The 26,770-nt window shown below is 49.2% G+C and overlaps 1 protein-coding gene across 7 annotated transcripts in view; it reads left to right on the top strand.

The window, feature by feature from the left end:
- The window catches only part of TMEM130 (transmembrane protein 130), a 44,414-nt gene extending 18,420 nt beyond the window's left edge, over positions 1–25,994 (top strand). For 3 of the 7 annotated variants that reach the window (XM_058285796.2, XM_058285794.1, XM_071211145.1), the window contains 5 exons: positions 11,717–11,883; positions 12,535–12,619; positions 13,946–14,148; positions 16,239–16,351; positions 16,768–18,201. In XM_058285796.2, coding sequence (XP_058141779.1) covers positions 11,717–11,883; positions 12,535–12,619; positions 13,946–14,148; positions 16,239–16,351; positions 16,768–16,956 — 757 coding nt within the window. In that variant the 3' untranslated portion in view covers positions 16,957–18,201. Of the gene's footprint in view, positions 1–11,716; positions 11,884–12,534; positions 12,620–13,945; positions 14,149–16,238; positions 16,352–16,767; positions 18,202–25,904 lie in introns of those variants that run through there. The other 4 variants (XM_058285798.1, XM_058285797.1, XM_071211146.1 and 1 more) reach the window with 2 other exon arrangements.
- The last annotated feature ends 776 nt before the right edge of the window (positions 25,995–26,770 follow it).

Raw genomic sequence — 26,770 nt, 5'->3', positions numbered from 1 at the left:
GCCTCCCACCCACAGCCCACATCATTTCCCCCCCTTATGCCGAAGCTTAACTTGCTAAGCTTTGGCATAATTATTGTTGGAGCTATGAGGTGGGTGGCTGTCTGTTGTTTTGATTGATTACTTTACTTATCAGTTTTTAGTGTAGCATCCAGGACTTTGTTTTTAGAAGTTTAGAAGTTTTCATTCTGGACAGCAGAATCCTGGGGTGGGGACCCCTGCAGTCATCCTGGGGCCACCAGCGCTCACTTGGATTTCCAGTCAGGCTCCAGATCCATCTATTAATTTTGTTTTACCCTTAAAGAGTTTACACCTTTACTCTTAAAGGGGTACTGAAGGGAGATGATCTCTTTTCTGTAACTACTTCCTGCTGGCCATGGGCTGTAGTCATTGCCTAACAAGGTGTAAAACTCTTATTTTAACTGGAGGAAGTTGGATCTGGCATTCTGTATGAAGCTGGATGAAGTTTTCATATGGTTATAAGATGTTCATTCTGAAAGAAACAAACTTAATTAAAATTTTGGAATACCTGTTTTTAAAAGAGGACATTGGATTACAGAGGTAGACAAGGTTAGGTGCTTATAAAGATAGCACCCCTTTTTAAAAGCTGGTGGGAACAGTATATATATATATTTTTTAAAGTTATTTTCAGAGAGAAATTGCAATAGATACTTAGCTTTGTTCTGAAGACACATTTCAGGCTGTTTAATGATTGGCACTCATGTGCTCTGTTAGATGCTTCTAGTGAACTAGCACCCTTTGGGCAGTTGGTTTCATTCAGGATTAGTGTACCAAGTTGCAAATTTTCTTAGTTTTTAGCTGTGGGAGTGGATCAGAACTACAGAATAAAGTTTTTTACATTTTGGTTTTAATAGTACAATTTCTGGTAATTTTGACTGTTTAATAGGTGACCCATTATTAGCAAGCAAGCCTCATTTTTGCTACACAGTAGAGTACACTAGAATAGTAAGTTGGCTGAGCCTGGCTAAGACCGTTGCCTTATTTTATAGACATTTTTATTAATTATTTAGAAAATAAAGTTACCAGGAATTTAACATGTCTAATATACTTTTGTACCTGATCCAAAATAGAAAAGATAATGTTATAATTATTAGGCATATACTTAGTACAGTATAAAAGTACAGTACTTTAATATTAATTAATGTACTACTTAATGCATAAGGATTCTGAGTTGCAATTAATAGTTTTAACTTTCAGGTTTGTAATACTTTACATGTTCTCTCTCCATGGGAGCAGGCCATAATGCCAATTGTGTTTAAGTTTTACTTACAGTATCCTGGTATCATGGCTCCACTTAGCATGTTCTTCACACAGTGAGCAAGTCGCAGCATCGTTGATTCTAGAGAGTTTCCAGTATTCTACCAGCCTGGTGCATAGTGCTCTCTGGCACTATGGAGCAGTGCCATTCTGGAGGCGATATCCATTGTACACCTGGCTGTACTGAGTCATCATTGGCTGCTGCAGGAGCTTGAAACTGCAACGTAGTTTCCATCAATTTCAGGAGCAGAACCAGAGCTGATATAGCAAATATTTCTAATTGAGGGGTCAGTGACCAGCCTAGCCAGTAACTCACATGGAGAGGCCTGGTTTGAATGCACGGAAGAGTTTGACAATGTTAAAGTTTATTCTTTGTTTTTATATATATTTTAAACAACGCAACACATCATATATCAAATGAGTGTTTACTTATACAATTTTACTATTAAGATAATAGTAGGTATTTACTTTAGTAATAGAGGGAAAAAACTATTTTTCATTGTTAAAATGAAAACAGAAGATTCCCAATAGAATCAAGATAACTTTTTACTACCTTTTACTTAAATATGTACCTTGCGGTGGCCTTCAGGTTTTATTACCATGAAGTTATTCTTTGCAACCAATACCAATCCAAGTTTTTAGTTAACAATGACTTCTAGAACTAGAACTATTTAAATATTTTCAGTTTGGAAGATGTTTTACAAACTCTTTATAATTGACTACAACCACATTGACTAGTTACCTTACGTTTAAATAATCTCATTAAATTACAATTACTAACCAAAGAAATTTACTTTATTTATTTAAGAGAGCATATCTACAATCTTTCTTCTTTAGCTTAATTTCGTTAACGTGAACTTACAATTTTTATTACTCTAAAGATTTTGTACATATAATGTTAATTTAGTTATGGGTAATTTATAAACAATGGGAGATTACACTCAAGCTAAATAAAATTGAAACCATTATAGTTTATGCAAGGAATGTTCTCTTTTTTTCTTTACAGGAAGCTAAAAATGGCTTTTCTTTGTTTAAGTTATGAAAATGCATAATTTTTAAAAGCATACTGACTACCAGGTTTCAAAACATGTTACACAATTACCTAATTTGTTTAATCATAATCCAGGAAAGATCTCTCCATAGTTTTTATGGACTTTACTTACTGAAATTTGTCAACAGAGCCACTAATTACCTTTATGTCATGGCTGACAAAAGGTTTAAACTGGGAAATTACAGGGCAAACTGATTCTTAATTTCCCAGTGTAGTAGATAAGTTTAATCTGGCACACCTAGTCCTGCCCTCAAAGCTCTTGCAAAGAGGAGGCCCTTTCCCAATAGTTCCTATAATTAGATTTCTATATGACCTTTTCATCCTGCTTAGTCTAATTTGGGCTCCAGGAATATTTATTCACATATAACTGCATATTTAATTTTTAATAATTTGAATAGAGCTCTTTTAGGAATTTTCACTTGTTAATTTGATATTATCATCCTGATGTATGAAGATATACACTGAGCAAATGGGCAGACACAAATAGAGTTAAGACACAGAAACACAATGCATAGATGTTACTTATAATTTGCATTACTTTATACCGTTTAGCTTAATTTGGGGTCCAGAAATATATGTTACTTATATAACTGCATATTTAACCTCAATAATTTGAGCAAATAGGCAGACATGAATAGTTTGACATAAAAACGTAACTTTAGTTACTTAAAACTTCCATTTTTTTACAAAATAAGTGTGACTGCAAAACATTTCAAAGACTCCTGAAACTTTTCTTAATTTGCACTATGACTGTGCAGTTTTACACTATGACCATGCAGTTTTACACAAGAATTTTGTTTCTTAACTAATGGATTGTAACTAAAATGTTCCCAATGTTTTAAGACAATTCTTTTTTGTTTCAGAACTTTATATTTAACCTTGAATTTAGCAGAAGTTTGGATAGGCAACAAGATTAATTCTATGTATATTTACTGAGGCTATTTGAAGTCTCAGGGAGACAGACTAGTTTCTCTCATGAATTGCCACTCTTAGGAACACTGACAGTTAAAGCAGGAGACTTACTTTATTCCCCCCAGTCCTTGGAGATAATAAAACTCCAGTGGTCATTTAACTCTAAGGGCTAAGAATTCCACCAGGCAGCAATTTAGTTTACACTTGGATTCATGAGAGAAAGCAGGGTTACTAATACCAGTAGGACAGGAGACAGGGATGTCCCTGCTCTTCTCTGGACTGTAGGGGCAGAAGCTATTATGAAATAACCATAGGCAAAGGCAAGGGGTGAGGTTAGGCTTGGAGTAACCATAAACGAAGGAAAGGTTAGTTTAGAATTTACACTTACAATAATAGTTTCAGGCTAAATTCACTCAGTTATAATTTCAGTTACTATTTTTCTGCTGTTTTATAATATAAATGCATCTGTAAATGATCTTAACTCTTAGTTACAGTTTTCATTAAGTTTTAACCTTAAGGTGAGTTGGATACTTTTATTAATTAAGCTACAAGAATTTTATTAGTAACAATTCTGTGAAGTGCTGCCTTTTCTTAGTAATGGAACAAATTCTCATCTGCAAGTTATGCATTTAATTAATCAGCAAGAGAGTATTGGCATTTAAAGATTCATTTTAAACTACGTTTTTACCTTTTTACCGTGAATTCTTAGGCACCAGCAACTGACAAAAGCCAAACATAGATTTCAAAGTGGCATTTCATTCCTTTTTTTTCTTTTCCCTCTGTAGTCTCACAACCCTGAAGTTCCCAGCCAGACCACTGAAAAGGCTATCAAGTGATTAGAGGTCTATTGTTTCAAGCAGTAGCCTCCTTTCTTTAGACAAGTTTATAGTTCTAAAACATTTCAAAGTATTTCTACAGTCTTACAGAGAGAGAGATTTGGAAAAGTAAAGAACCTGGGCAGAGTGCAAATGTATTTTGGCCTTGACACCCTAGGGAGGGAACTTTACTGCATTTATTTTGATTCTGCTTTTTATCCCCTTCACCTTCCCCCTTCCAGGCAGTCGGGTGCACAACAATCAAATAGGAATGTGGCTTATGAATAGAAGGTGTGGACTCGCTGGAAAGGGGCAAGCCGCTCCCCCCTTTCCAGCTTTCTGCCAAAATGGGCAGACAGAACTTATTCAAATTCGGCACCCCTCCCAGGGACCCAGCCACCCTGACTGGGGCAGCCCCAACAAACCCCGGGTGCTTTGTGCAGACAAAGACAGCCTCCAAGCCCTGGCAAAGGGGCAGACCAGAGATGAGGCAGCAGAGCATGTGCAAACATACAGATTCTGCAGTTTTGCCCCATAATCAATTCACCCCCTTGCCAATGGCAAGGGAGGGTTCCAGCTCAACTAAATTCCACCACTTTACATAACCACACAACTCCAACACCAGCATTGAGCTGACATAGACAGAAGCACAAAGGTCACTAATCTGACCCAGAAGTTCTATATATATGTTTCTTTTTAGCATAGCTGCCCCCACAGCCATCACAAACTTTAGAGAGAACACTTAACACTAACATCTTGTATAAAGACAATTCATTCACAATTCAGCATCATAACAAAAGATTCCAGCCAGACCTTTTTTACTGTTTAACTTTACACCCGGACCAAGCTTCACTAGAAAAGCCAATCCATTTTCCTGTAACTAAGTTTTTTAAAATCCAGACCAATTTCCAGGATGTTAGGACTTGAATCTATAACATCCCTTTCTATTATAATCAAGCCTGCACTCGTTCAGTGGATATAAGACCAGTACCAGATTCTAATGTGCAGTTAGACAAACCCAAAACACCAGGCTTTTTCCTGTTTTTTCTCCTTTTTCTAGACCTAGAGAGAACGGCTTCCCCTCAGTTTGCTGGGGCTACTAGGGTTCTCTCGGGAGGTGATCAGCCTCCCTCCCTAGCAATTAAAGCTAGGATTCTCCAGACTGTGCTCAGACTGGGGAGTCTTACCTTCTTCCATGTTCAGAGTTCTTTTTCGTTCCCAGAATCTTTCTCTTCAGACCTTCCATTGCTCTCGATTTTTGTTGGGAAGATTCTGGTGGAGCCCACGTCTTTTCTGGATTAAATTTAATCCAGGGGCACCCAGATTTGGGGTTCACCCGAGTCCTCCCGGCTTCCTCGGGGATTTGGAAGGGGCAGCAAAATGCTACCATCTCTGGCCTTCATTTGCAATCCCGGGAGAGCCCCCAAAAATGTAGAATTTGTGAGCGGTTCAATTATTTGCATATAGAAAGGCCAGGACTCAGGAGTGATTTTGAGAAGGAAAAATGGTTTATTGACGGCCTGCTGGACTTGGGAGCTTTCTGTTTCAAACCTGAGCCGCGAACAAGATTTTTGAGTTCCTTTTATACAGAGGAAAGGCCAAATGGTCCTTTTGTTTCAGTTCTCAATAGGCTTGAATTAGCATATATCTTCCACATCCTAGGTAAGCTTTTAGCATGGACTTCGTACATTCTCGATAAGCTTTTAGCACATTTGGTTTGCATTTTCCCTGAATATTTAAAGTTTATAGAGTTTGCATTGATAAACTGTTTCCTGGGACTGGAGTCGTTGCCATGGTTACCAAGGGCAGGGCTGCAGCCTCTCACCATCCCAAACCCACAAGTCAGGACAGACAGCTTAGGTTAAGGTTATCTCCAAAGAGACAAAGAGCCTCCCACCCACAGCCCACATCATTCTAAGTGGTGAATTTAGAATATGGATTCCTCAGCCCTTCATGAGAAAAGGGGTCTCTGGTCAAACCCTTTGTGGGACTCATTCCATTGAAATCCTCTGGCAAAGCCTGCCCTAGAGATGAGAAAAAGACTTGCTGCCATTCAGCATTATTCTGAAAGTCCTTACTTATTCAATAAGTCAAGAAAATAAATGTGGTGTAAACATTGACAAACAGACCATGAGTATTTACAGAAAAGATGATCTACTGGAAGAGCTAGACAGCGACGCTGTCTGATGGAACTTTCAGGAATGTTCTCTGCCATGCCACATGTGGCTGTGGAGCCCTTGGATTGTAGCTAGTGTGATTGAGAAATTAAATTTGTAATTTTATTTAATTTTAAATAATTTAAATTAAAATATTGAAATAATTTAAATAAGGTGGTTAGTGGCTGTGTTTTGGACAGCACTGTTTTAGGAAATCGACAGAAAAAGAATGGTAAGAATTTAGTAAGGTGGCCCATTTTATTGGCTCGTAGTTTCAGAGGCTGGAAGGCTACCTTCCTCCAGGGGTTGGTATCCTCTGGCCAGTTGGCAGTCTTTGGGGTTCCTTGGTGTATTACTAAGTCAAAGGGGTGCTGATGCAAAATACCAGAAATCCGTTGGTTTTTATAAAGGGTATTTATTGGGGGTAGGAGCTTACAGATACCAGGCCATAAGGCATAAGCTACTTCCTCACCAAAGTCTATTTCCACGTGTTGGAGCAAGACGGCTGCCAGTGGCTGCCAGGGTTCAGGCTTCCTGGGTTCCTCCCTTCCAGGGTCTTGCTTCTTTCTGGGTTCAAGGTTCCTTTCTTCCCAGGGCTTGCTTCTTCCTGTGCTCAGGGATCCTCTTTTCCTGGAGCTGACTTCTGGTTCTTTTCTTCCCAGGGCTTGCTTCTTCCTGGGCTCAGGATTCCTCTCTTCCCGCGTCTTGCTTCTCTTTCCTCTGTGTACTTGTTGTAGCAGTTGAGAGAGGTTCAGTTATTTGTGTATTAGAGAGGCCAGGACTCAGGAATGATTTTGAGAAGGAAAAATGGTTTATTGACGGCTGGCCAGACTCGGGAGTTTTCTGTTTCAAACCCAAGCCCAGAACAAGATTTTCAAGTTCCTTTTATACAGGGTGGGGAGTCAAATGGTGCTTTTATCAAAGAAAACTATTTTCTTTGTTAGTTAAGTCTTTGCCTGAGTACCAGGTAGGTTTTGAATTAACATATCGCCCACACCTCAGGTGAGCTTGAATTAGCATCTTGCCCACATTCTGTCTGGATGCAACCTTGAATACACATTCAGTCTTACATCCTTTCTGAACGTTCAAAGCCCATATCACTTAACTGGATTTCTAGAGACTAGGCACACTTGGATACAGAATTAGATAATTTTGAATTTATGCATAGGCTATATTATATTTCCCATTTGAGACCAAGTCCAAGTTCCCTTAAGTTTTGGCATCACCACCATCAGAGTTTCCCTTGACTGACTGGTGTGTACATAGAGTTTGCATTGCTAAATTGCCTCCTGGGACTGGAGTCGTTGCCATGGTCACCAAGAGCAGGACTGCAGCCTCTTACGGTCCCACACCCACAAGTCAGGACAGACAGTTTAGGCCAAGGTTATCTCTGAAGAGACAAAGAGCCTCCCACCCATAGCCCACATCATGCTTACTTCCTGGGGCTCCAGCATAAGGCTTCAGCATCAAACTCCAACATCAAAAACCCCCCAACTCTGTTCTTTGCCATGCCTTTTATCTGTCAGTCCCACCCACCAAGGGGTGGGGACTCACACCTTAATCATAACTCAATCATGCCCAGGTACAGATCAGATTACAAACATAATCCAGTATCTATTTTTAGAATTCATAACCATATCAAACTGCTACATCCCACCCTCTGAATTCCAAAAAGACATTACAATATTCGAAAAATTCCTTAAATCAATAACAATGCAAGTACTAAATCATATCACAATCAATTTAAAGAAATAGTTTGTCTTGGGGCAAAGTCCTGTCTGCTATAGACTTCAAAACAATTTATCTGTTTCCAGTACACAAATGGACAGACATAGGATAAACATTTTCATTACAGTAAGAAGAAATTGGGAGGGAAACACGAGTCACTGGGTCCTCTTCAGTAAACCTGCAGGGCATCCTCCATTCTATTTCAGTCTGAGAGTCATTCTTAAGATGATGGTTTCTTCTCCTTGGGACTATATGGGGACCCACCCTTTCCACAGTCTTGCCCAAGGGCCACTTTCTTGGTCCCATCCTCATCAAGCATCTGGGTGTTGACCAAGCTCCAGGCCTCTTCCTCCAAGACTGTTGGGGTGATTGCCACACCTCATCCAGTCTTTGGGTGAGAGTCTTAACCCCCCAAGTACAGTGATGTGAAGACAACATTCCGCCTAACCTTTGGCAAACAGGCTCAGTCCTCTCAGAGCAATGAGTTGACCACCTGGTCTTCCCTAACCAGGGACAGGTCCACCCCTCTCAGACCTGTGGGGTGCTGACCTTAACTGCCCTTATCCTTGGGGAATGTGTGCCACCCTATCTGTATCCTGGGGCAGCAAAACTCTCCCAGAACATCAGACAGGAACATCCACCCTCTTCAACTGCTGGGGCAAACTCATCCTCTCTGTACACATGGGTGGGGTTCCTCTCTTGGCCCAAGGTGAAGTCTTAATTCCAGATCTCGGCTTCCACGGTTTTCCTCTTAAAACTGTTTCTCCTTCAGTCTCTCCTTTCCATGTCCTTTTTATTCCAGGCTGACTGGTTTTGTTCATACAGCTCTCTCAAAAAAGTCTGTTGGTTTAGCATGCAGGAAGCAGGGGTCCAAGCCATCAGACAGTAAGGCTTTCCACAAGTCTTTCCTAGATAATTACATCTTCAGTCTTGATTTACCATTTCCAAGTTTAGTTAAGTCCTCCAATGGGGCACTTTCATCTGGGATCTTGATTTCCAGAAGCTTGAAATTTCCAGAATCAGTTTCTCTTTCCTTTGTGCCCAACAATTCAGTTCTCCACTTACGTCGCTCATCTAGCATTATGCTATAAGCTGCGAGGAGAAGCCAAGCTGCATTCTCCAAGTTTACTTTGGAAAGCTCTTCAGCTAAATGCCCAGGCTCGCCATTTTCAAATTCTGCCTTACATAAAACACCAGGAGTTAACTTTGATAAGTTCTCTGCAACTTTAAAACACCAATCACCTTTCCTCCAGTTTCCAATAATAGTTTCATCATTTACTTCTAAAGCATCTCCCAATTCCTCCAAAAAATACCTCTTACCCATTTATAAAACCAATCCAGCATTTTGGTAATTGCAAAAGCACTTCCCCCTCCTCGGTACCAAATTCTGTACTAGTCAGCCAAAGGGGTTCTGATGCAAAATACCAGAAATCGATTGGTTTTTATAAAGGAATTTATTTGGGGTAGGAGCTTACAGATACCAGGCCATAAGGCATAAGCTACTTCCCTCACCAAAGTCTATTTTCACGTGTCTGAGCAAGATGGCTGCTGATGGCTGCGAGGGTTCAGGCTTCCTGGGTTCCTCCCGTCCAGGGTCTTGCTTCTTTCTGGGTTCAAGGTTCCTTTCTTCCCAGGGCTTGCTTCTTCCTAGGCTCAGGATTCCTCTCTTCCTGGGGCTTGCTTCTCTTTCCTCTGTGAGCTTACTTCCTGGGGTTCCAGCTTAAGGCTTCAGCATCAAACTCCAACATCAAAACTCCAACATCAAACCCCCCCCCAACCCAACTCTGTCCTTTGCCATGCCTTTTATCTGTGAGTCTCACCCACCAAAGAGTGGGGACTCAACGCCCTAATCAAAACTCAATCATGCCCAGGTACAGATCAGATTACAAACATAATCCAGTATCTGTTTTTGGAATTCATAACCATATCAAACTGCTACACTTGGCTTCCTGTCACAGAGCAATACATGGCAGTGTCTTTTCCTTTCCCTTCCAGGTTCCGTTGACTTCTAGTTCTGGCGGTTCCTGCGGCTTCTATTTTTGCGTCCAGTTCCCTTTGCTCATATGGACTTTCGCCGTATTGGATGAAGGCCCACCCTCGTTTGGCGTGGGCATACCTTAACAAATAACGTCTTCAAAGGTCTGATTTACAAATGGGTTCACACCCACAAGAGTGGATTAAGATTAAGGACATGTTTTTTGGGGGTACCTAACTCCAAGGCACTACACCCATTAAAATATCAATAGCTTTCATATGTACCAGTAGTAATCAATTAGAAAATAAAGCGGGGAAACCCTGTTAATAAGGGCAAAATAGTATACAAATTAAACATAGGAACACACTTAACCTGGAAATGGGTAAGACCCTGTGTGAAGAAAACTAGATTACTGAGGGGTAGCAAAGTTTTTAGTAAATGGATATACACACTGTGACCAGGTGGTGGGTATATAATGGATCTATTGTCATAAAAATATGAATGGATATATTGTGATATCCATTTCCCCAAGTTATTCTGTAAATTTAATGCAAATCCAATAAAATTTCAATAGGAATAATTTTTGAAATATGACAGATTCTGAAGTTTACCAGATTAACATTTTATTTATATATAATTTTTGTGTGGGTAGTTTTAGAACATAATAGGGAACATCTGTCTCCAAGCAGTGAACAATCTTCATACTTCTTAGGGACATTTCCTTTCAAGTTAAAAGACTTCATTCAGTATTCCTATTATAATTGAACAATTTTTTCTTGACTAGCTAGTGAAATAAAATAAGAAATGGAACATAAATATCGGAAAGGAGGAGACAGATGTCATCAGACACAGATAACAATACCTTTCTCTTGGAAAGCACAAGAGACTCAACTAAAAAAAAATCTTAAAACTATAGAGATTTTAGTAATAAAGCTGGTTACAAAAGAAAGACTCATAGCTCTTCCATATAGTGGTAATTGTCGAGGACTGAATCATGCCCCTCACAAAAAGGAGGGTTAAGTCCCAACCCCCAGGCCTGCGGGTGTGAAGCCATTTGGGTCCCATTGGTAAATGGGACCTTTGAGGAGGTTATTAGCTAAAGTCTGCCCAAACTGAGTGAGGATGGACCCTCGTCCTATATGGCTAAAGACCTTGTAAGCAAAGGAAATTAGACACTGAAAAGCCACCGGGAGCAGCCTGAAGCCAGAAGTCCCGGAACCCAGAAGTGAAAGGAGAAGATGCCGCCATATGCATTGCCACGCGCCAGAAAAGCCACGGACCAAGGATGGTCAGCAGCCAGCCCCAGAAGGCCACCGTCTCCGGAGAGAAATCACCGCCTTGCTGATGCCTCTGTTTTGGACTTCCAGTGTCAAAACTCGGAGCTAATAAATTCCCGCTGCGTAAGCCAACCCCGCTGTATGTGGGAAGAGCCCTTCCCTGGCAGGTTACCAGGCGAAAGGCACCTGCCGCTGGGAGTTCTCCCACCTGTAACTTGGAAGCACAAAGACACGGCAGCCACTTAACCTAAGCACACCACGGTCCCGGCAAGGTCTACAGGGATGACCCGGGAGCTGGGCTACCCCAGGGCTTGCAGGTGCCACAGAGCAGAATCGCAAGGTGATTGGCAGGGACCCTCACCAGCTGCATGTGCCGCCCAGGCTGCCTCTTGGAGGTCGCAGCTCATGACGGCCACGTCAGGGTCACCTGTGGCTCTAAGTGTCATCGATGGGATCACTCCTGAGGACCAGGACAGGGAATTGACCCTCTGTCATCTTCCTCCTCTTTCCCACCTGCTGCCTTGCAGGACCCAGATGGTGACCGAGGACCCCATGGTCTACTACAACTACTCAATTATTGGAACCTTCACCGTCAAACTCAAGGTGGTGGCGGAGTGGGAGCAGGCGGAGGCGAACGCGGCCAAGGGCGTCGTGCAGAAGACGGGCGACTTCTCCGCCTCGCTGAAGCTGCAGGGTGGGTCTGGGGCCCCAGCTGAAGCTGCAGCGTGGGTCCGGGGAAGCGGGGCGTTTGGCCCCACCGGCCCCTGGCTTGGGTGGTGGCGCGCTTTCCCCAGTGGCTGCAGGCGGCGCTGCACCCAGTGCGCAGGCGGTGCCACATCTCCTCAGACGGCCTGGGGGCGGCTCTCTCTCGTCCCCACCTTAAAGAGGCCGGGAAGGTCCCTGAGGAGCAGAGCCGGGGTTGGGACGTAGGCCTGTCTGCCCCAGAGTCCTGCCTGGGGCCAGACCCTCTGCCCCGAGCTGGCCCCTGCTCCCTCTGCCACACCGTGCTGTGGCCACGGCCCGACCCTCAGGCTGTGCGCCATCCCTCATGGAGAGGGAACCCCGAGCCCGTTTCTGGGCCTGGGTGAGGGGGCACTTAGCTGTAGTGGATTCCTTGGGTCTGCTGGGGGAGGGGGGGAGCAGAGCCCAGGCCTGCCCTGCGACCCGGTGACCAGGGTCCTTCCCCTGACAGGTGGGCGGGACCAGGACATGCAGACCTGCGACCCTCCCATGCTTGAGGGTGGGGGGCGCCCTCTGGATGGGAGGGGCAGAGCGGTGGTGGCACAGCCCCAGCTCCTGGGAGCCCTGACAGCCGTCCTCAGTCACCTTGCTTTCTGCCTTTCAGAAACCCTGCGAGGCATCCAGGTTTTGGGACCCACCCTCATTCAGACCTTTCAAAAGATGACCGTGACCTTGAACTTCCTGGGGAGGTGAGTGGGCCCCCAGGTGTGCTCTGGGTGCCATATAGACCCTGCCTGCACCCTCCGGAGCCCTGTCCGGGGGCTGCTGGAAGGCCAGAGCCACCGTGGGCGCAGCTTCCTTTCCAGGTGCAGAGGGAGGCCTGGCCTTTGGGGACTGTCTGAAGTGTGGGCAAAGGCAGGGGAGGGGCCAGTCCTCTGGGAAGCCCTTGCCCCCACCTGGGCCGGCTCTGCAGCCACCCGGCCTCTGTGCAGGTAGCTCGACCTGGACTTCCCTTCCTGCCCCCCTGCCACGCTCAGCCTCTCCTCACCCCTCAAAGCCCCTCTCAGATGCCCCAGTCCTCCCAGAGAGCCTTTCTGCTCTCTAGCCTGGGCAGGGTTGCCGGGCCAGGCAGCCAGCAGACAGGTGGTTATTGCACATCTGCCTTGGACCAGCTGTAGATGCTGGAGGGACAAAGCAGACGAGGCAGAGTCACTGCTTCAAGGATTCCACGTGCATCTTACAGCCTCTGAGCCTGTCCCTGGGCTGGGCCAGCAAACCAGAACGCCCTCGCCCCTTTCTAGCCTAGCCAAAGCCTACTTATCCTTTAAGATCCTATTCAAATGCACCTCCTCCTGGTAGCTTTCCCTGATTACCTCATTAGCATAACCTGTGTTTCAATAGCACAGCTGTACTCCATTTAGCGCAGGGGTTCTTAACCTTTTTTATTCCACAGACCGCTTTGCCAATCAGCTGAAAACCACAGACCCCTTCTCAATGAAGCAGCAGGTAGTTTTATGACACTCAACATCGGCATGTCTGTAAATTAAATTTTAGGGTTATTCAAAATTATGTTTGACAACTTTCCCATAATTTCAATACCTTATAACCTAACACGGTTCAACGTCTGTTCAAACGGTCATTTTCTGCAAACCTTTAGAAATTTGAGTTTCCGCACAGTGTCATGAAACCATCTCCACCATCCTTACTCGCCTTTTTTTCAGGCAGTTACCCACTGCACTCAGTACATACTACATCCAAATAAAAACCATACTAAGTCCACACTGTACTGTGTATTATTTAATAAATATATCACACCCGCACCAACACATCAATAATGTGCTTTTGAATTTCCAGTTCTTTCTAGCTCACGGACCCCTGGCTAAGAACCCCTGATTTAGCTGGCTGTGCCAGTCTGTTTGCCTGGGATCCCCTTGGGGTCCCAGGACATCTCATGCACCACTGTGCTCCCCTGGTCTGGAATGTGTGATGCCCATGCCCTCCTGGCCTTCCCTGGCCTTGGTCTGTGCTCTCACTCTTTACCAAACCGCTTCTGAGAAACCCCCGTTTCCCTACAGCCCCCCGCTGACCGTGTGCTGGCGCCTCAAGCCCGAGTGCCTCCCGCTGGAGGAGGGGGAATGCCACCCAGTGTCAGTGGCCAACACGGCTTACAACGTGACCCATACCTTCAGGGAGCCTGGGGATTACTGCTTCAGCATCCGCGCTGAGAACGTCATCAGCAAGACCCATCAGTACCACAGGATCCAAGTATGGCCCTCCAGTAAGTGACGCCTTGCCTTCTGCTCCAGTGCACACAGCCAACCCCGCCATTGCCACCAGCATACTACAGCCGGGCAACCCCACCATCATCAACAGCCAACCCACCCAACGCTAACATCGTCAATCAACCTACTGAGGCCAGCAACAACCACCACCATTGACCAATGGGGCTAAGACTGCCACCACCAGACTCTACCATATCAGTAATGACTACCTCTACCAATTCCACCAACAACCACCTCTACCAACCCAATACCATCACCAGTCAAGTCTGCCAATACCAGCACCAACATTTACCACCATCCACTCGGCTATCACCAACCAGCTTCCAGCTTCACCAGTACCACTCATGCCATTTCTCACACACAATACTAACAAATCGTCCAACCTCGCCATCGCTAACTCTATGAGCATTCCCGCCAAAAGCCTTAGTAGCCTATGCCCCAGAACCAGCAGGTGACTCTAATCATGACCACTGTCATCTCCACATTAGCATCATCACCATCATCAAAACCACCAACCCCAGCCCGTTCCCTTAATATCACCACAGCCACACATCAGATATCACCTTCCCCCTGCCCCACCTTGACTCTCCTGCACCCAGACTTCACTACGTGGGGATGCAGGGTGGGCAGAGGTCCAGGGCTCAGCAGATTTGACCTCTGGGCCTCTCTTGACTGAGTTATTTACCTCCCAGTTCCCACCTCTGTTAATGGGACAGTAACTCACTGGGCTGTTATGAGTCTGCCAGGGGTATGAGCTGCTCAGAAAGCCCCAGGTATGTATCAGTAAGAGGGATGCCCAACCATCTCCCCTTAGAGTACCCTTGACCAAACCATCATCAGGCCTGACCCTGGCTTGTAGATACAGGCATAGCTGATGACAACATCAGGTGTCTCCCCTTCCTTTCCATGGAGGCCTAAAGAAAAGGGCTTTCTTAACTAGAGGAGTAAGTAGGATCCCAGAGTCCTAAGGGATGCTCTTCCAGTTGCTCAACCCAGTCTCACTCTTCATGATATAAAAGGGGAAGCTCAGGTTCAGAGGGGTGGCAAGACTTGATGCCAGCCTCACCCTACACACTGTCAGATTTCTGGCCCAAGTGTTGTTCTCCAGGGACAGGAGCTCTTCCCAGGCCCCCAAGCATCAGACCAAGCCCTGCCAGCTGCACCCACCCCCAAGGTTGGCCACTGTCCACTTAAGTCTCCCCAATCTGCCCTGAGCCCTTGAGCACACATGGCAATGTATTCTGGGCCCTGGGTGACCTTGGCTGACCTTGTGAGTAGGGCAGACTGAGGGCCCGGGGCCACACCTGAGTTCTACAGAGAAGACACACAGCACAGGTTATTGGTGCCACCTCTTCTTGGGAAATAGATGCTCATGGTGTATGTTGGTGTCTGTACCAGGAGGAAGGAGAGGAATGAGTGAGAGGAACCCACACTTTTCACCCGTGTGAGGCACAGTCATTCCTTCACCCCGCCGCATCCTCATGGCTGTCTTGTGGGTCAGTGTTAGGGTCAGGCTGCCTGGTTAGAGCCAGAATTTAAGCTAGGACTCCTAACTCCAGATACTGAGGTTTTCCTACTCCACCATGCTGCTTCCCGGAAGTAGGGTCAGCAGGTGAGCTCTGAGCTGCCAGAGGACCAAAAGCCATGGCAAAGATCACAGGCTTGCTTGAGTGTCCTTACAACATGTCTCCCCCAGCCAGGTCATCCAAGAGAGAGCAAGAAGGAAGCCATGGTATCTTTTATGACCTATTCTCAGAATTCCCACCCTGTCACTTCTTTAGAAGCAAGTCACTAGGTCCAATCCACACTCAAGGGGCAGGGAATTTAAGCTCCCCCTATTGAAAGGAGGAGTATTGAGTAATTTGTGGGCATATTTTTAGGCCCCACATGCTCCAACTTACTTTGTGTGAAACCTGGTTTTGCTCTAGTCAAGGTTGCCTGGCTGAGGTGCATGCACAAAAGTGGAAAAAAAAAACCAACCACTGTTGGGGTTTGACTGTTCTCTTCCTCATTGTGGTCTCCTCCTGAGAACTGGCATTCAGCACCAACTATATAGTCTTGTGACTTTGCCCTTTCTCACTCCCAGGCCTCCAGCCAGCCGTCTTTGCTTTCCCATGCGCCACTCTCATCACTGTGATGCTGGCCTTCATCATGTACGTGACCCTTCGGAATGCCACTCAGCAAAAGGACATGGTGGAGGTAGGTGTTCAGTAGAGCAGAGGCAGGACCTCTGAGCCCTGGACTGTGGAGAGGGGGTGGGGACCAGGCCAGGAGGCCTGGAGTGGGTCTTGATATCAGAACACAACCCCAGGGCCGGCGGTATTGTTCCCAAGAGCCATCCACAGACCAGGCAGGATTGTTGGGTCGGCTTGTTTCCATTTGACTTATCTCCTGTGCGCTCCCCTGCCCTGGCCGTGAATCTTATGAGCTGGTGAGAACGAGGGCGGTTGGTAGAGGGAGAACAAGGGAGCACAGAAGCCAAAAGCAGTGCATCTATATGTAGTGCCAGAAAGAGGTTTTTGTACCCCCTGCCACTGGGCTGCTGAGCTTTTAAGGCCACCTAATGGGGCTCTTGGTGGGTGGGTAATTGACCCATGGGGTTTTGTTCACCTTAGGTGGCTGATTTTGACTTTTCCCCCATGTCTGACAAGAATCCTGAGCCACCCTCTGGAGTGAGGTGCTGCTGCCAGGTGTGCTGCGGGCCCTTCTTGCTGGAGACCCCCTCTGAGTACCTGGAAATCGTCCGCGAGAACCATGGGCTCCTCCCACCCCTCTACAAGTCTGTTAAGACTTACACTGTGTGAGAGTCCTCCCTCCGTCCCATCTCAGTGTTTGCTGACTGCTGCCTTGGAGCCCCTGAGAAGGGTGGCACATGCCCCCGAGCAGAGTGAGTTCGTACGTGCAGGGCCATTTGCCCTGTCCATCTGTCCATCTGTCCAGTCCAGCCACTACCAGAAGCCCCTCCCAGTAACCCCCCAGGCCAGACTTCCCTCTGAAGAGTTCAGCCACAGCCCCCCTCCGTCTCCCCCCTCATCCCTGCCTTTGGCAAGGCCCCAAGCAGAACTCAAGGCATTTGACGTGGCTCCTGCTCTCTCCCAGGTATGCCTGGAAACTCCTCACTCGTTCATCTGCTGTCCATCTGGACCTACATGCCCCCCCCAGGTGGTCCTGCCTGTGTCAGAGAGCTAAGAGGAAGGTCATAAACTGTTAGGAATACTTAACTAAATTAATAGAAAGACAATAATAGACAAAAGAAACAAAAAAGAATACTTAACTAAAGATCACACACACACTTGCACGCACACACAGACATACGTATACATATGTCACACAGGCATCTCAGACAGTTTCTCTGTGTCAGTTAAGCTGGGTGCTGGGATGTACCCTGAATTTGAACTGAAGTGAAATCTGGTCTCTTCCACCTGGCCCCAACAGCTCCTGGACCCAATACCTTGGTCTGTGTGTCGTCTCGGTGGCTACACAGTCCTGTTCCAAGGACACCCTGTTCCTTGCCTGTGCACTGGAGTTGGGTGGGGGTGGAACTAACTTCATGAGTGCAGCGTGCTTTGTAAATATCAACTTCTTTTATTGAAACCTATAAGTTAAACTTGAATTAAGGAAAAGGGCTTGTAGCAGAAGGGGAGCTTGAGCCAGTATGGACCTGGGTTCCCAGGGCAGTGGGCAGTGTCAGTGCCTGCCCCACTGCTCCCGAGGTGGCCTTGAGGTGGAAGAAGCAGGACTGGTCAGAGCCCAGGGTGGGCTCCACCCTTCACCCTTCTCCCCTCTGGCCCATGGGCCTGCGAGAGCCCATGCATATGAAGGGTTCCAGGTGCAGAGGGAGAGAAGGCTGGGGCCCAGGTCCAACATCCGCCAACCAGACAAGCCATTTGGGCAGGGAAGGAGTGGGGCCTGGGGTGGGCTCCATCACTGTCATCGTTTGCTCTTGGACTTTGTGGGAAACAGCATTTGCGCTATTGTGCAGCTCATTCTCATGAAATACTGCCATTCACTGCTGAATAAAGCTTGTGGCCTCTGAACCTAGCCAAGCACCTGAGGCGTGGCCAGAGTTTCTCTTCCGTGCATGCGCATTTAAGCAGTTCTGGGACGTGGCGGGACCACCCCGGCCCGTGGCAGAGGGAACTGGGGCTGCTGCTGGGTCGTGCGTCTGGAGCAGGGGCTCAGACCAGCACTTCTCAAAGTGCCATTCCGGGGTGCCCTGTGGACTGATGGGCGTCTCCGGAGGCGGGCCCAGGGCTGGTCTCAGCACGTACCCCCCGCCCGGCAGCTTTTAGACATGCCAACCTCGGGCCTCACCCCACACCTGAAGCAGCAGGGGAGGGTCTGAGTGTGGGCGCAGCTGTGTTTTCCCAGGCCCTACAGGGGTCAACTGTGGAAACCTCTGGTTTCTGGCAGAGCTCCTTGGACCTCGGCGTTCAGCCACATGGCCTCGTCCTGGGGGGGGGCTGGGGTTCTGCACTGCCAGGTTCCCAGGTGATGCCCTCAGCCCTGCACTCCACTCTTGAGTGGCAGACACCTGCGTCTCCAGGCTTTCTAAGCTCTTTTTCTTCAGGAAGGGCTTTGGGACTCCTCTTTTTAAAAAATATTATTTTCATTGTGGCAAAATTTGCTGTTTTATACATTTTTAAGTATGATTCAGTGGCGTTAATGATTTTCACCGTGTTGTGCAAACGTCAACATCTCTAAAATTTTTCACTCCCCACCCCAAACAGGAACTCTGCACTCATTGAGCAGTAACTCCTGTTCCCCTTTCCCCCCGACCCTGGGACCCTCCGGTCTCCTTTTTGTCTCTACGAGTTGCCTATCCTAGATAATTCATATAAGTGGAATCGTACGATGCTTTTGTGTCCAGCTTTCGCTCAGCGTGACCGTTACATTGTAGCATCGAGTCCCCCGGGAATCTCCTCTTTCTTTTTTCCTCCACACTCTTCATTTATTATTATTATTACACTTTTTTTTGGGGGGGTTCTCTTCTGAGTTGCCTTGGCACCGCTCTCCCCGCCCCAGCCTGCCCCATGGGTGTGCACCAAGCTTCGGAGCTGGTGGTGGGTGTGAATGGGCCCTGAGAGCTGGGGCTGCCCCTGCCCCGCTCCACACCGCTCTGGGAAGCCCCCCCGCCCACCACACTTGGATGAACTGAGTCTGGAGGCCCCTGTCCAGACGCCGGCATCTTGGATATGTCGGGTGGCAGCGGCGGCAGGACAGGCAGGAGCCTGGGGTTTCGGGGGGGAAACGTTCCAGCCCTGGCGTCATTTCGGAACCCTCGCTGCTGGTTCCATCTCCCTGACCCTCAGAGAAAACCCTGGAAGCTCAGCCAGCGGAAGGGAGCAGTGGTGGTGCACGCCCCAAAAGGAGCTGTGTGTCTGCCAGAGACACACAAGTGGGTGCTCCTTTCCCAAGTGTTTTGTTAATTTTACAAATTGTCAACCACATAAAAGAGGTTGGGTAGAGGGCCATGGGGGTAAGAAAACGGGAAAAAACCAGAATTGTCAAAGGAGGGGTCACTTATTGACCACTTGAGCTGCCAGGCAGTTGGCATTGGGCCTGCACAGTTTCCGTGGACGTGGGTGGTACGGGGCCCAGTCCGCTGGTCAAGCGGGCAGAGCGGGGACTTCCCGAGCTTGCTCCTTGCCCTGGCCATGGCAGGACTTTCACAGTGCACCCTGGTTGTCCCTGCCGGGTGGGGTCTCGTGGGAAGCCCACCAGGTGTCCACTCACTAGCCCCTCATCACTGATTCTCCATAGGCCTGGACTCCAGCAGCGTCCGGCCCGGCGCAGCGTGGCCGCACGGTGCCCACGCCCTTATTAGCAGGGTCGGGATCCGTTCCCTGCCCTCCTGCATGCTCACCCCAGGCCTGGGGGGCCGGAGGGGCCGGGGCAGCTGCTCCCACCAGCCGGCAGTCCCGGGAGGGACTGGGTTTCCTGCGATTGAGAGGCCATGGGTTCCCACGACCACTGTGGAATCAGAGGCAAATCAGCTGAACATATTCTTACTTCCCACACCTGAGAAGAGCCTCCCGGCCTCAGGGGAGCCCCCCATTGCCCTCTGCAGGACGGCAGTTCAGACCTGATAGGGTTAAACTGGGTTTCTAAGAAAATGTGGATGGAACTTGGAACTCGTTACTTGAAGGCTTTGCTTTGAGGGAGGGGATGATAAAACAAAACTGGTGTCAAAAAAGACCTTGGCTTTTGACTTCTGAGTCAGCAGAATGATTGGAAGGGATGGGAGAGGTAGAACCTTCCAGAACGCGCCATGTGTAGGAGTGCTCTCTCGGGCGCGCGTCAGCCACCCAGGGCCTCGTCGCCTCTCTGCCCCTCCTCTGGCATGTGCACTTCGTCCCCAGGCATCGAGCACCGTCTTGAAGCTGGTGATTCCCAAATTCCCACCTCTACCCTTATCCTGGCTCTGACCATCAGGCTCCTGCACCCACCGTCGGCTGCAGCACCACGTGGCTGTCTTCAGGGCACCCCAAGTCAGTGTGGATAACGCCAAGTCCCCAGTTTTCACCCCAGATCTCTCCCCAAGCGTTTTTCACCTATAGCCTTCCCCATCTCAATTTTGGCAGCTCCATCTCTCACCCCCACATCCATCCATCAGGAAATCCTTCAAAATAAAGTTGTTCCTCATTATTCACAAAAAATTCATTCTATAAAGTTAGTGTGGGGAATAGGATTTGGCCCAATGGATAGGGCATCCGCCTACCACATGGGAGGTCCAGGGTTCAAACCCCGGGCCTCCTTGACCCGTGTAGAGCTGGCCCATGTGCAATGCTGATGCATGCAAGGAGTGCCGTGCCATGCAGGGGTGTCCCCCGCATAGGGGAGCCCCACATGCAAGGAGTGTGCCCCACAAGGAGAGCAGCCCAGCATGAAAAAAGTGCAGCCTGCCCAGGAATGGCGCCACACACACGGAGGGCTGATGCAGCAAGATGACGCAACAAAAAGAAACACAGATTCCAGGTGCCACTGACAAGAATACAAGTGGACACGGAAGAACACACAGCGAATGGACACAGAGAGCAGACAACTGGGGGGAGCAGAGAGGGGAGAGAAATAAATAAAAAATCTTAAAAAAATAAAAAAAATAAAGTTAGTGTGAACACTGAGGCAGGAAATTCCAAACCATTGCTCCCAGGGGTTTGGTTCTGGAGAGCCTCTGGACACAACACATTCATCAACCAATCAATATATAACCTTGTTCTGTGTGTGTTTCTTTTTAAAGTCTCCTCATTTAACATATTGCTAATTCATAAACACTGAATTCATGGCCAGCAGCACTATCACCCACACCTGAATGAAGTTTCTCTAGCATACGTACTTGCTCCATAAGGTGCATTGCAGCCTTCTTGCACTTAGGAACACTAGACAGCACTTCAGCACTACACTTGGCCATTTCAGACAGTGAAATCCCCATCAAAAAGTGCAAAAACGTGGCACTAAGACTGTCAAAAGCACACCTGTTTACAGCACGAGAGCTGAAATGGGGCAATGTCACTTTGACTTCAGCTGGGAATGTGGCTCCAGGTCACTTGGATATTTTACAGGCCCACGAGTGACCGTGAAAGTGCCACGAGTATTGATTTGGGGGTTACAAGTAAATTTTAGTGAGTAGGCGAATTCACAAATGTTGAATCCCTGAATAAGGAGGATCGACTGTGGATCCCAAGTCTGGTCCCTCCTCCCCGCCTCTGCTGCCAGCCCCTCCCCGTGGAGCCATCCGTTAGTGCTGGCCGCCCCCCTCCCACGCCACACCTGTTCTCAGCACCAAGGGCCAGGCCTTCCTCTGCTCAGGGCCTTCAGCGCCTCCCATCTCTGAGGAAAGCCAAGTCCTTCTGACAGTCCTCAGTCCCTGCCTGGACAGGCCCTGGGGCCGCCCTGCCCCACGCACTTGTCCTTCTCCCTGGCTCTGCCTCCCGCAGGCCTGCCCGGAATCCTCACCCCCAGGCAAGCCCGGGGCTCCCTGCCCTGCGTCCTGGCCTCTGCTCAGCAGTCACCTGAGGGAGGTGGGCTCCGCAACCCCCTGCCTGCTTTTTACCCCCTCGGTGGCACTTACCACCTACTGTACTCTTGGTTGTACTTATGTCACTCATCTGTCTCCCAGCATAGAATGGAAATGCCCAGAAAGCAGGGACATTGCCTCTGTTGTCCACTATTTCTTTCTCCAGCACCTAGAATGGTGCCTAGTAGGTGCTCATTAAATTACCAATGGGAAGCGGACTTTGGCCCAGTGGTTAGGGCATCCGTCTACCACATGGGAGGTCCAGGGTTGAAACCCAGGGCCAACTGACCCGTGTGGAGCTGGCCCATGCGCAGTGCTGATGTGCGCAAGGAGTGCCCTGCCACGCAGGGGTGTCCCCGCGTAGGGGAGCCCCACGCGCAAGGAGTGCGCCCTGGAAGGAGAGCCACCCAGCACGAAGGAGAGTGCAGCCTGCCCAGGAATGGCGCTGCACACACAGAGCTGACACAACAAGATGACGCAACAAAAAGAAACACAGATTCCCGGTGCCGCTGACAACAGACGCGGACAAAGAAGAACACGCAGCAAATAGACACAGAGAACGGACAACTGGGTGGGGGGGAAGGGGAAGGGGAGAGAAATAAATAAAATAAATAAATCTTTAAAATAAATAAATATTGCCGAGGGGAGTGAGGAAAGGCTCCCCTGAGACTTCTTACCTCACGGTCCCTGGGATTTCGGAGAGGAAAGAAGCCTGCAAGGGAAGGGCTCACGGCCTCCCTGATCGGGGCAGGGTGAAGGGCCGCAAAGCCCTGCTGTGGCCGTGGGGTGATGCCAGGTGGCAGGATGCAAAGACCCCCGCCCGTCCTGAAGATGGAGCTGTCGTCTGGGGAGTCCTTCCCTGCCTGGAGGACCCAGCGCTGCCCCAAGGTCCAAGGGCGTCTCAGAAGCTGGCTCTGGTCGTGCTTGCTCCTCCCGGGAGCGGAGGGCTCCTGCACGGGCTGCCCAGGTGACACATCGTCCCGGGCTGGGGAGGATGCTGGAGGGAGGGCCCGAGGACGGGAACACAGCAGGGGCTGCAGGGCAAGGCGGTCCAGGGCTGAGGAGGTGCAACCCTGGGGTACGCCGGCCCCCAGGGGCCCAGGACAGAATCCATACACCTGGAAAGAAAGTGCAGAAATCACACCCCTTGATTTAGGAAACTTGAACTGAATTACGGCTTTAAGGCAGGCCAGGGAACCGAGAGTGTCTACAGCTGCAAGCAGGAGAATTGTATCCATCAGCTATGTGGGACCTAAGCCCCCTCTTGATTTAGAGGTGGAGTGGACATCACCATCCCAGGGTCCGCAGGCTGGAGGAATGAAATATGGGTTAGAGTGGGGGAAAAAAAAAAGTAAGGCAGGAAAGCGGATGTGGCTCAAGCATTTGGGCTCCTGTCTACCACACAGGAGGTCCAGGGTTCGATGCCCAGGGCCTCCTGGTGAAGGCAAGCTGGCCCGTGGGGCAAGCTGGCCCGTGCCAGGAGTGCTGTCCGTGCAGGAGTGCTGGCCCACGTGGAGAGGTGAGCAGGCAACAAAAAGAGACACAGAGGAGAGACAATATGAGATGCAGCAGACCAGGGAGCTGAGGTGGCTCAAGTGTATGATCTCCTCTCTCCCACTCTGGAAGGTCCCAGGATCGGTTCCTGGAGCCTCCTAATGAGAATACAAGCAGACACAGCAGAAGAACACACAGCGAATGGACACAGACAGCAGACAACTGGGGCGGGGGGATAAATAAATAAATCTTTTTTTTTTTAAAGTAAAGCAAAAAGCAACCCACGCCATGTTGTTAACAGCACCTGTGACTTTGCCACCAACAGAAACCACAAGGGAAGTGGACTTGGCCCAGTGGTTAGGGCGTTCGTCTACCACATGGGAGGTCCGCGGTTCAAACCCCGGGCCTCCTTGACCCGTGTGGAGCTGGCCCATGCGCAGTGCTGATGCGCGCAAGGAGTGTCCTGCCTCACAGGGGTGTCCCCGCGTAGGGGAGCCCCACGCGCAAGGAGTGCACCCCGTAAGGAGAGCCGCCCAGCGTGAAGGAGGGAGCAGCCTGCCCAGGAATGGCGCCGCCCACACTTCCCGTGCCGCTGACGACAACAGAAGCGGACAAAGAAACAAGATGCCGCAAATAGACACCGAGAACAGACAACGCGGGGGGCGGGGGAGGGGGGGTTAAATAAATAAATAAATCTTTAAAAAAAAAAAAGAGAAACCACAAATATTGTCACGGCGCATTCCAAATGTGGCAGATCCCTTGAAATATTTATGCTCAGCAGGACTAAGAAACTACTGTAGCTATTAAACCCTGCCGCCACGAGATCTTATTTACCGAAGCCCGTATGTCACTACAGTATTGATATCTTGATAATTGTATTTCAATATAATTGGTTTCCTTAGGAATGTTATCACTTTATATTATGCTTTAAAAAAACATTACTCCAGAAGTGTTCACGGTGCCAAGAAGGCTATCAGGCCCCTGTCGCTTTTTCTGGGGAGGGAACGGGGTGCTCTGGGAGGCAGCGGAAAAACCCCTTTGGGGGGCTCAGGCAGAGGCAGCCGTGGGCGCCTGACCCCGCTCAGACCACCCGCCTGCAGCGCTGAATTCGTCCAGCAGGTGGCGGCATCCGCCCGGCGATGCTCCCTGCAGGCCCTGCCCAGCCTTTGTCAGCTGCCCCGGAGGAGGGGAGCAAGGAAGGACACGGGTCCTGGCCACCTTGGCACCTGGAGATGCACACACCTGTGCACATGCCACACTCACCCACCTGCTCACATTCACACAGCAGCCCCCCTGGTAACCAGCTTCCAGAACATTCTGCCCCTTCCGGGAAAGAAGGCTTTCCAGGGGCTCCTGCCCTGGGGAAGCCCATTCAGAAGGAGGGGACTGGACCCCCTTTGTTCTGCCTCTTCGGAGGCACCCACGGGTCAGCATGAGCCACGCGCGCAGCCTCAGAAGACGCTCACCGCGGCGGGGGGAAGTGGCGCTGAGTTCCAGCCTGGCCCCCGGCCCGGCGCTTCCCCGGCCTGAACTTCTGTTCCTTCTTGTTGCCCGAGCTGGATCCATCGTATGAAGGGCGCGGACGGCAGCTTTTCTGGCTACTCGTTCCGCGAAGGCCTGGAGGCGCCCACCGCTCGCCTGCCAGGCCCTGGCCCACGCCCCCTGCTTCCCTGCTCGCCGCCCCGGGGCTCGGGGCTGTGCAGACGCCGCAGGCGGCAGGTTCTGTTGGAACAAGCATGAGGCAAGGCGGGGGTCCCTGCCCCGGCGCCTCACCCCACCTGCATCTCCCAGGTGACCCCGGGAGCGAGTTGCGCGTCTGGGGGCAGTTCCTAAGAGAGCCCCCCCCCCCATCGTTCCTATGAGGTGCCGGGGGTGGGGACACTGCGGCCGAGGCGAGAAGGCCCAGCCAGGGTCCGCCACCATCTACTGCTCACAGGGACCTTCTCCCCCGCAACCAGGGATAAGGGGCGGGGTGTGCAGGCCTCCCCGGAACAGGGGTGGGGGGGGTTAGGAGGAGGGAGCAGACAGGAGCCAGGCCAGCTTGACCAGGACTCCAGGTCCCAGGAGGACAGGGGCCTCTGGGGCCAGGGCGCAATTGCCCCTGGGGTCTGCCGCCGCCTCCTGGGCTCTGGGTGGCAGCCACTCCCCCCTGAGGCCGGGTCGACCCCTGCGACAGTGAACTCATCCGTCTCTCCTTCCCCTGCCTCTTTCTGATCAGCTCGTGTCTCTTCTTCCGTCCAGCTCGTGTCTCCTCTTCCAACCAGCTCGTGTCTCCACTTCTGACAAGCTCTCCTTTCTGACAAGTGTCTCCTTTCTCTGTAAAAGGCATGTACGCCCCGCCGTGTGGGACACGACACCCGGGGATGAGCCTCCCTGGCACCGAGGGATCACTACCACATACCAGCTCAAGAAGCAACTAGAAAATGACCTTGAATTAAAGATTCAATGCGGAACAGCAGAATATACCTATCTACATATAATAACATGACTTCGGGAAGCGGTTTGACCTAACGTAAGGGGGAAATGGAAAGGAGAAATGAGATTATAAGGCTGTGAGTCTCTAAAAAAGAGTCTGGAGGTTGTCAGAAGGAATACCCCTATGTACAACTGAACAGAGTCTAAGAGACAGATAAGGTAGATACAACCCCAGGTATTGGTTCTTTTGAGGGATAAAGAGACCCACGGGTTCTATGGTCATGGCAGAAGGGGTTCACTGCCATGACAGATGGCCCTTCTTTGGAGCTGGTGTTTCTGCGTGATGGAAATGGACTCAGAGGGGATCTCTTTTCACAAGACTTGCATGCTACTTTATTGGAATTGTAGTTGGTGCTGGGTTTAAGATATATGTAGGGGATTTGAATCTCGGGACTGATAATATGACACCCAGGCCCAGAGCCTCAACAGACTTCAGCTCCTACACTTTGACTTATTGGACTTACTCCACTCAGCTAACATGGAGTTGAAGAAGGTCAACCACCACAACATGGAGCCTAGAGTGTCTACAACTAGAAGCGGGAAGAGTGCATCCAGTACCCATGTGGAATCTAAGCCCTCACTTGACATAGATGTGCAATGGACACAACCAATCCAATGTCCACAGAGAAAAT

Source organism: Dasypus novemcinctus, chromosome 23 (assembly GCF_030445035.2).
Source record: "Dasypus novemcinctus isolate mDasNov1 chromosome 23, mDasNov1.1.hap2, whole genome shotgun sequence".
In the NCBI taxonomy this organism is placed as follows: domain Eukaryota; kingdom Metazoa; phylum Chordata; class Mammalia; order Cingulata; family Dasypodidae; genus Dasypus; species Dasypus novemcinctus.
Note: the sequence above shows the minus strand (reverse complement) of the source record. Positions and strands in the feature narration are given on the sequence as shown.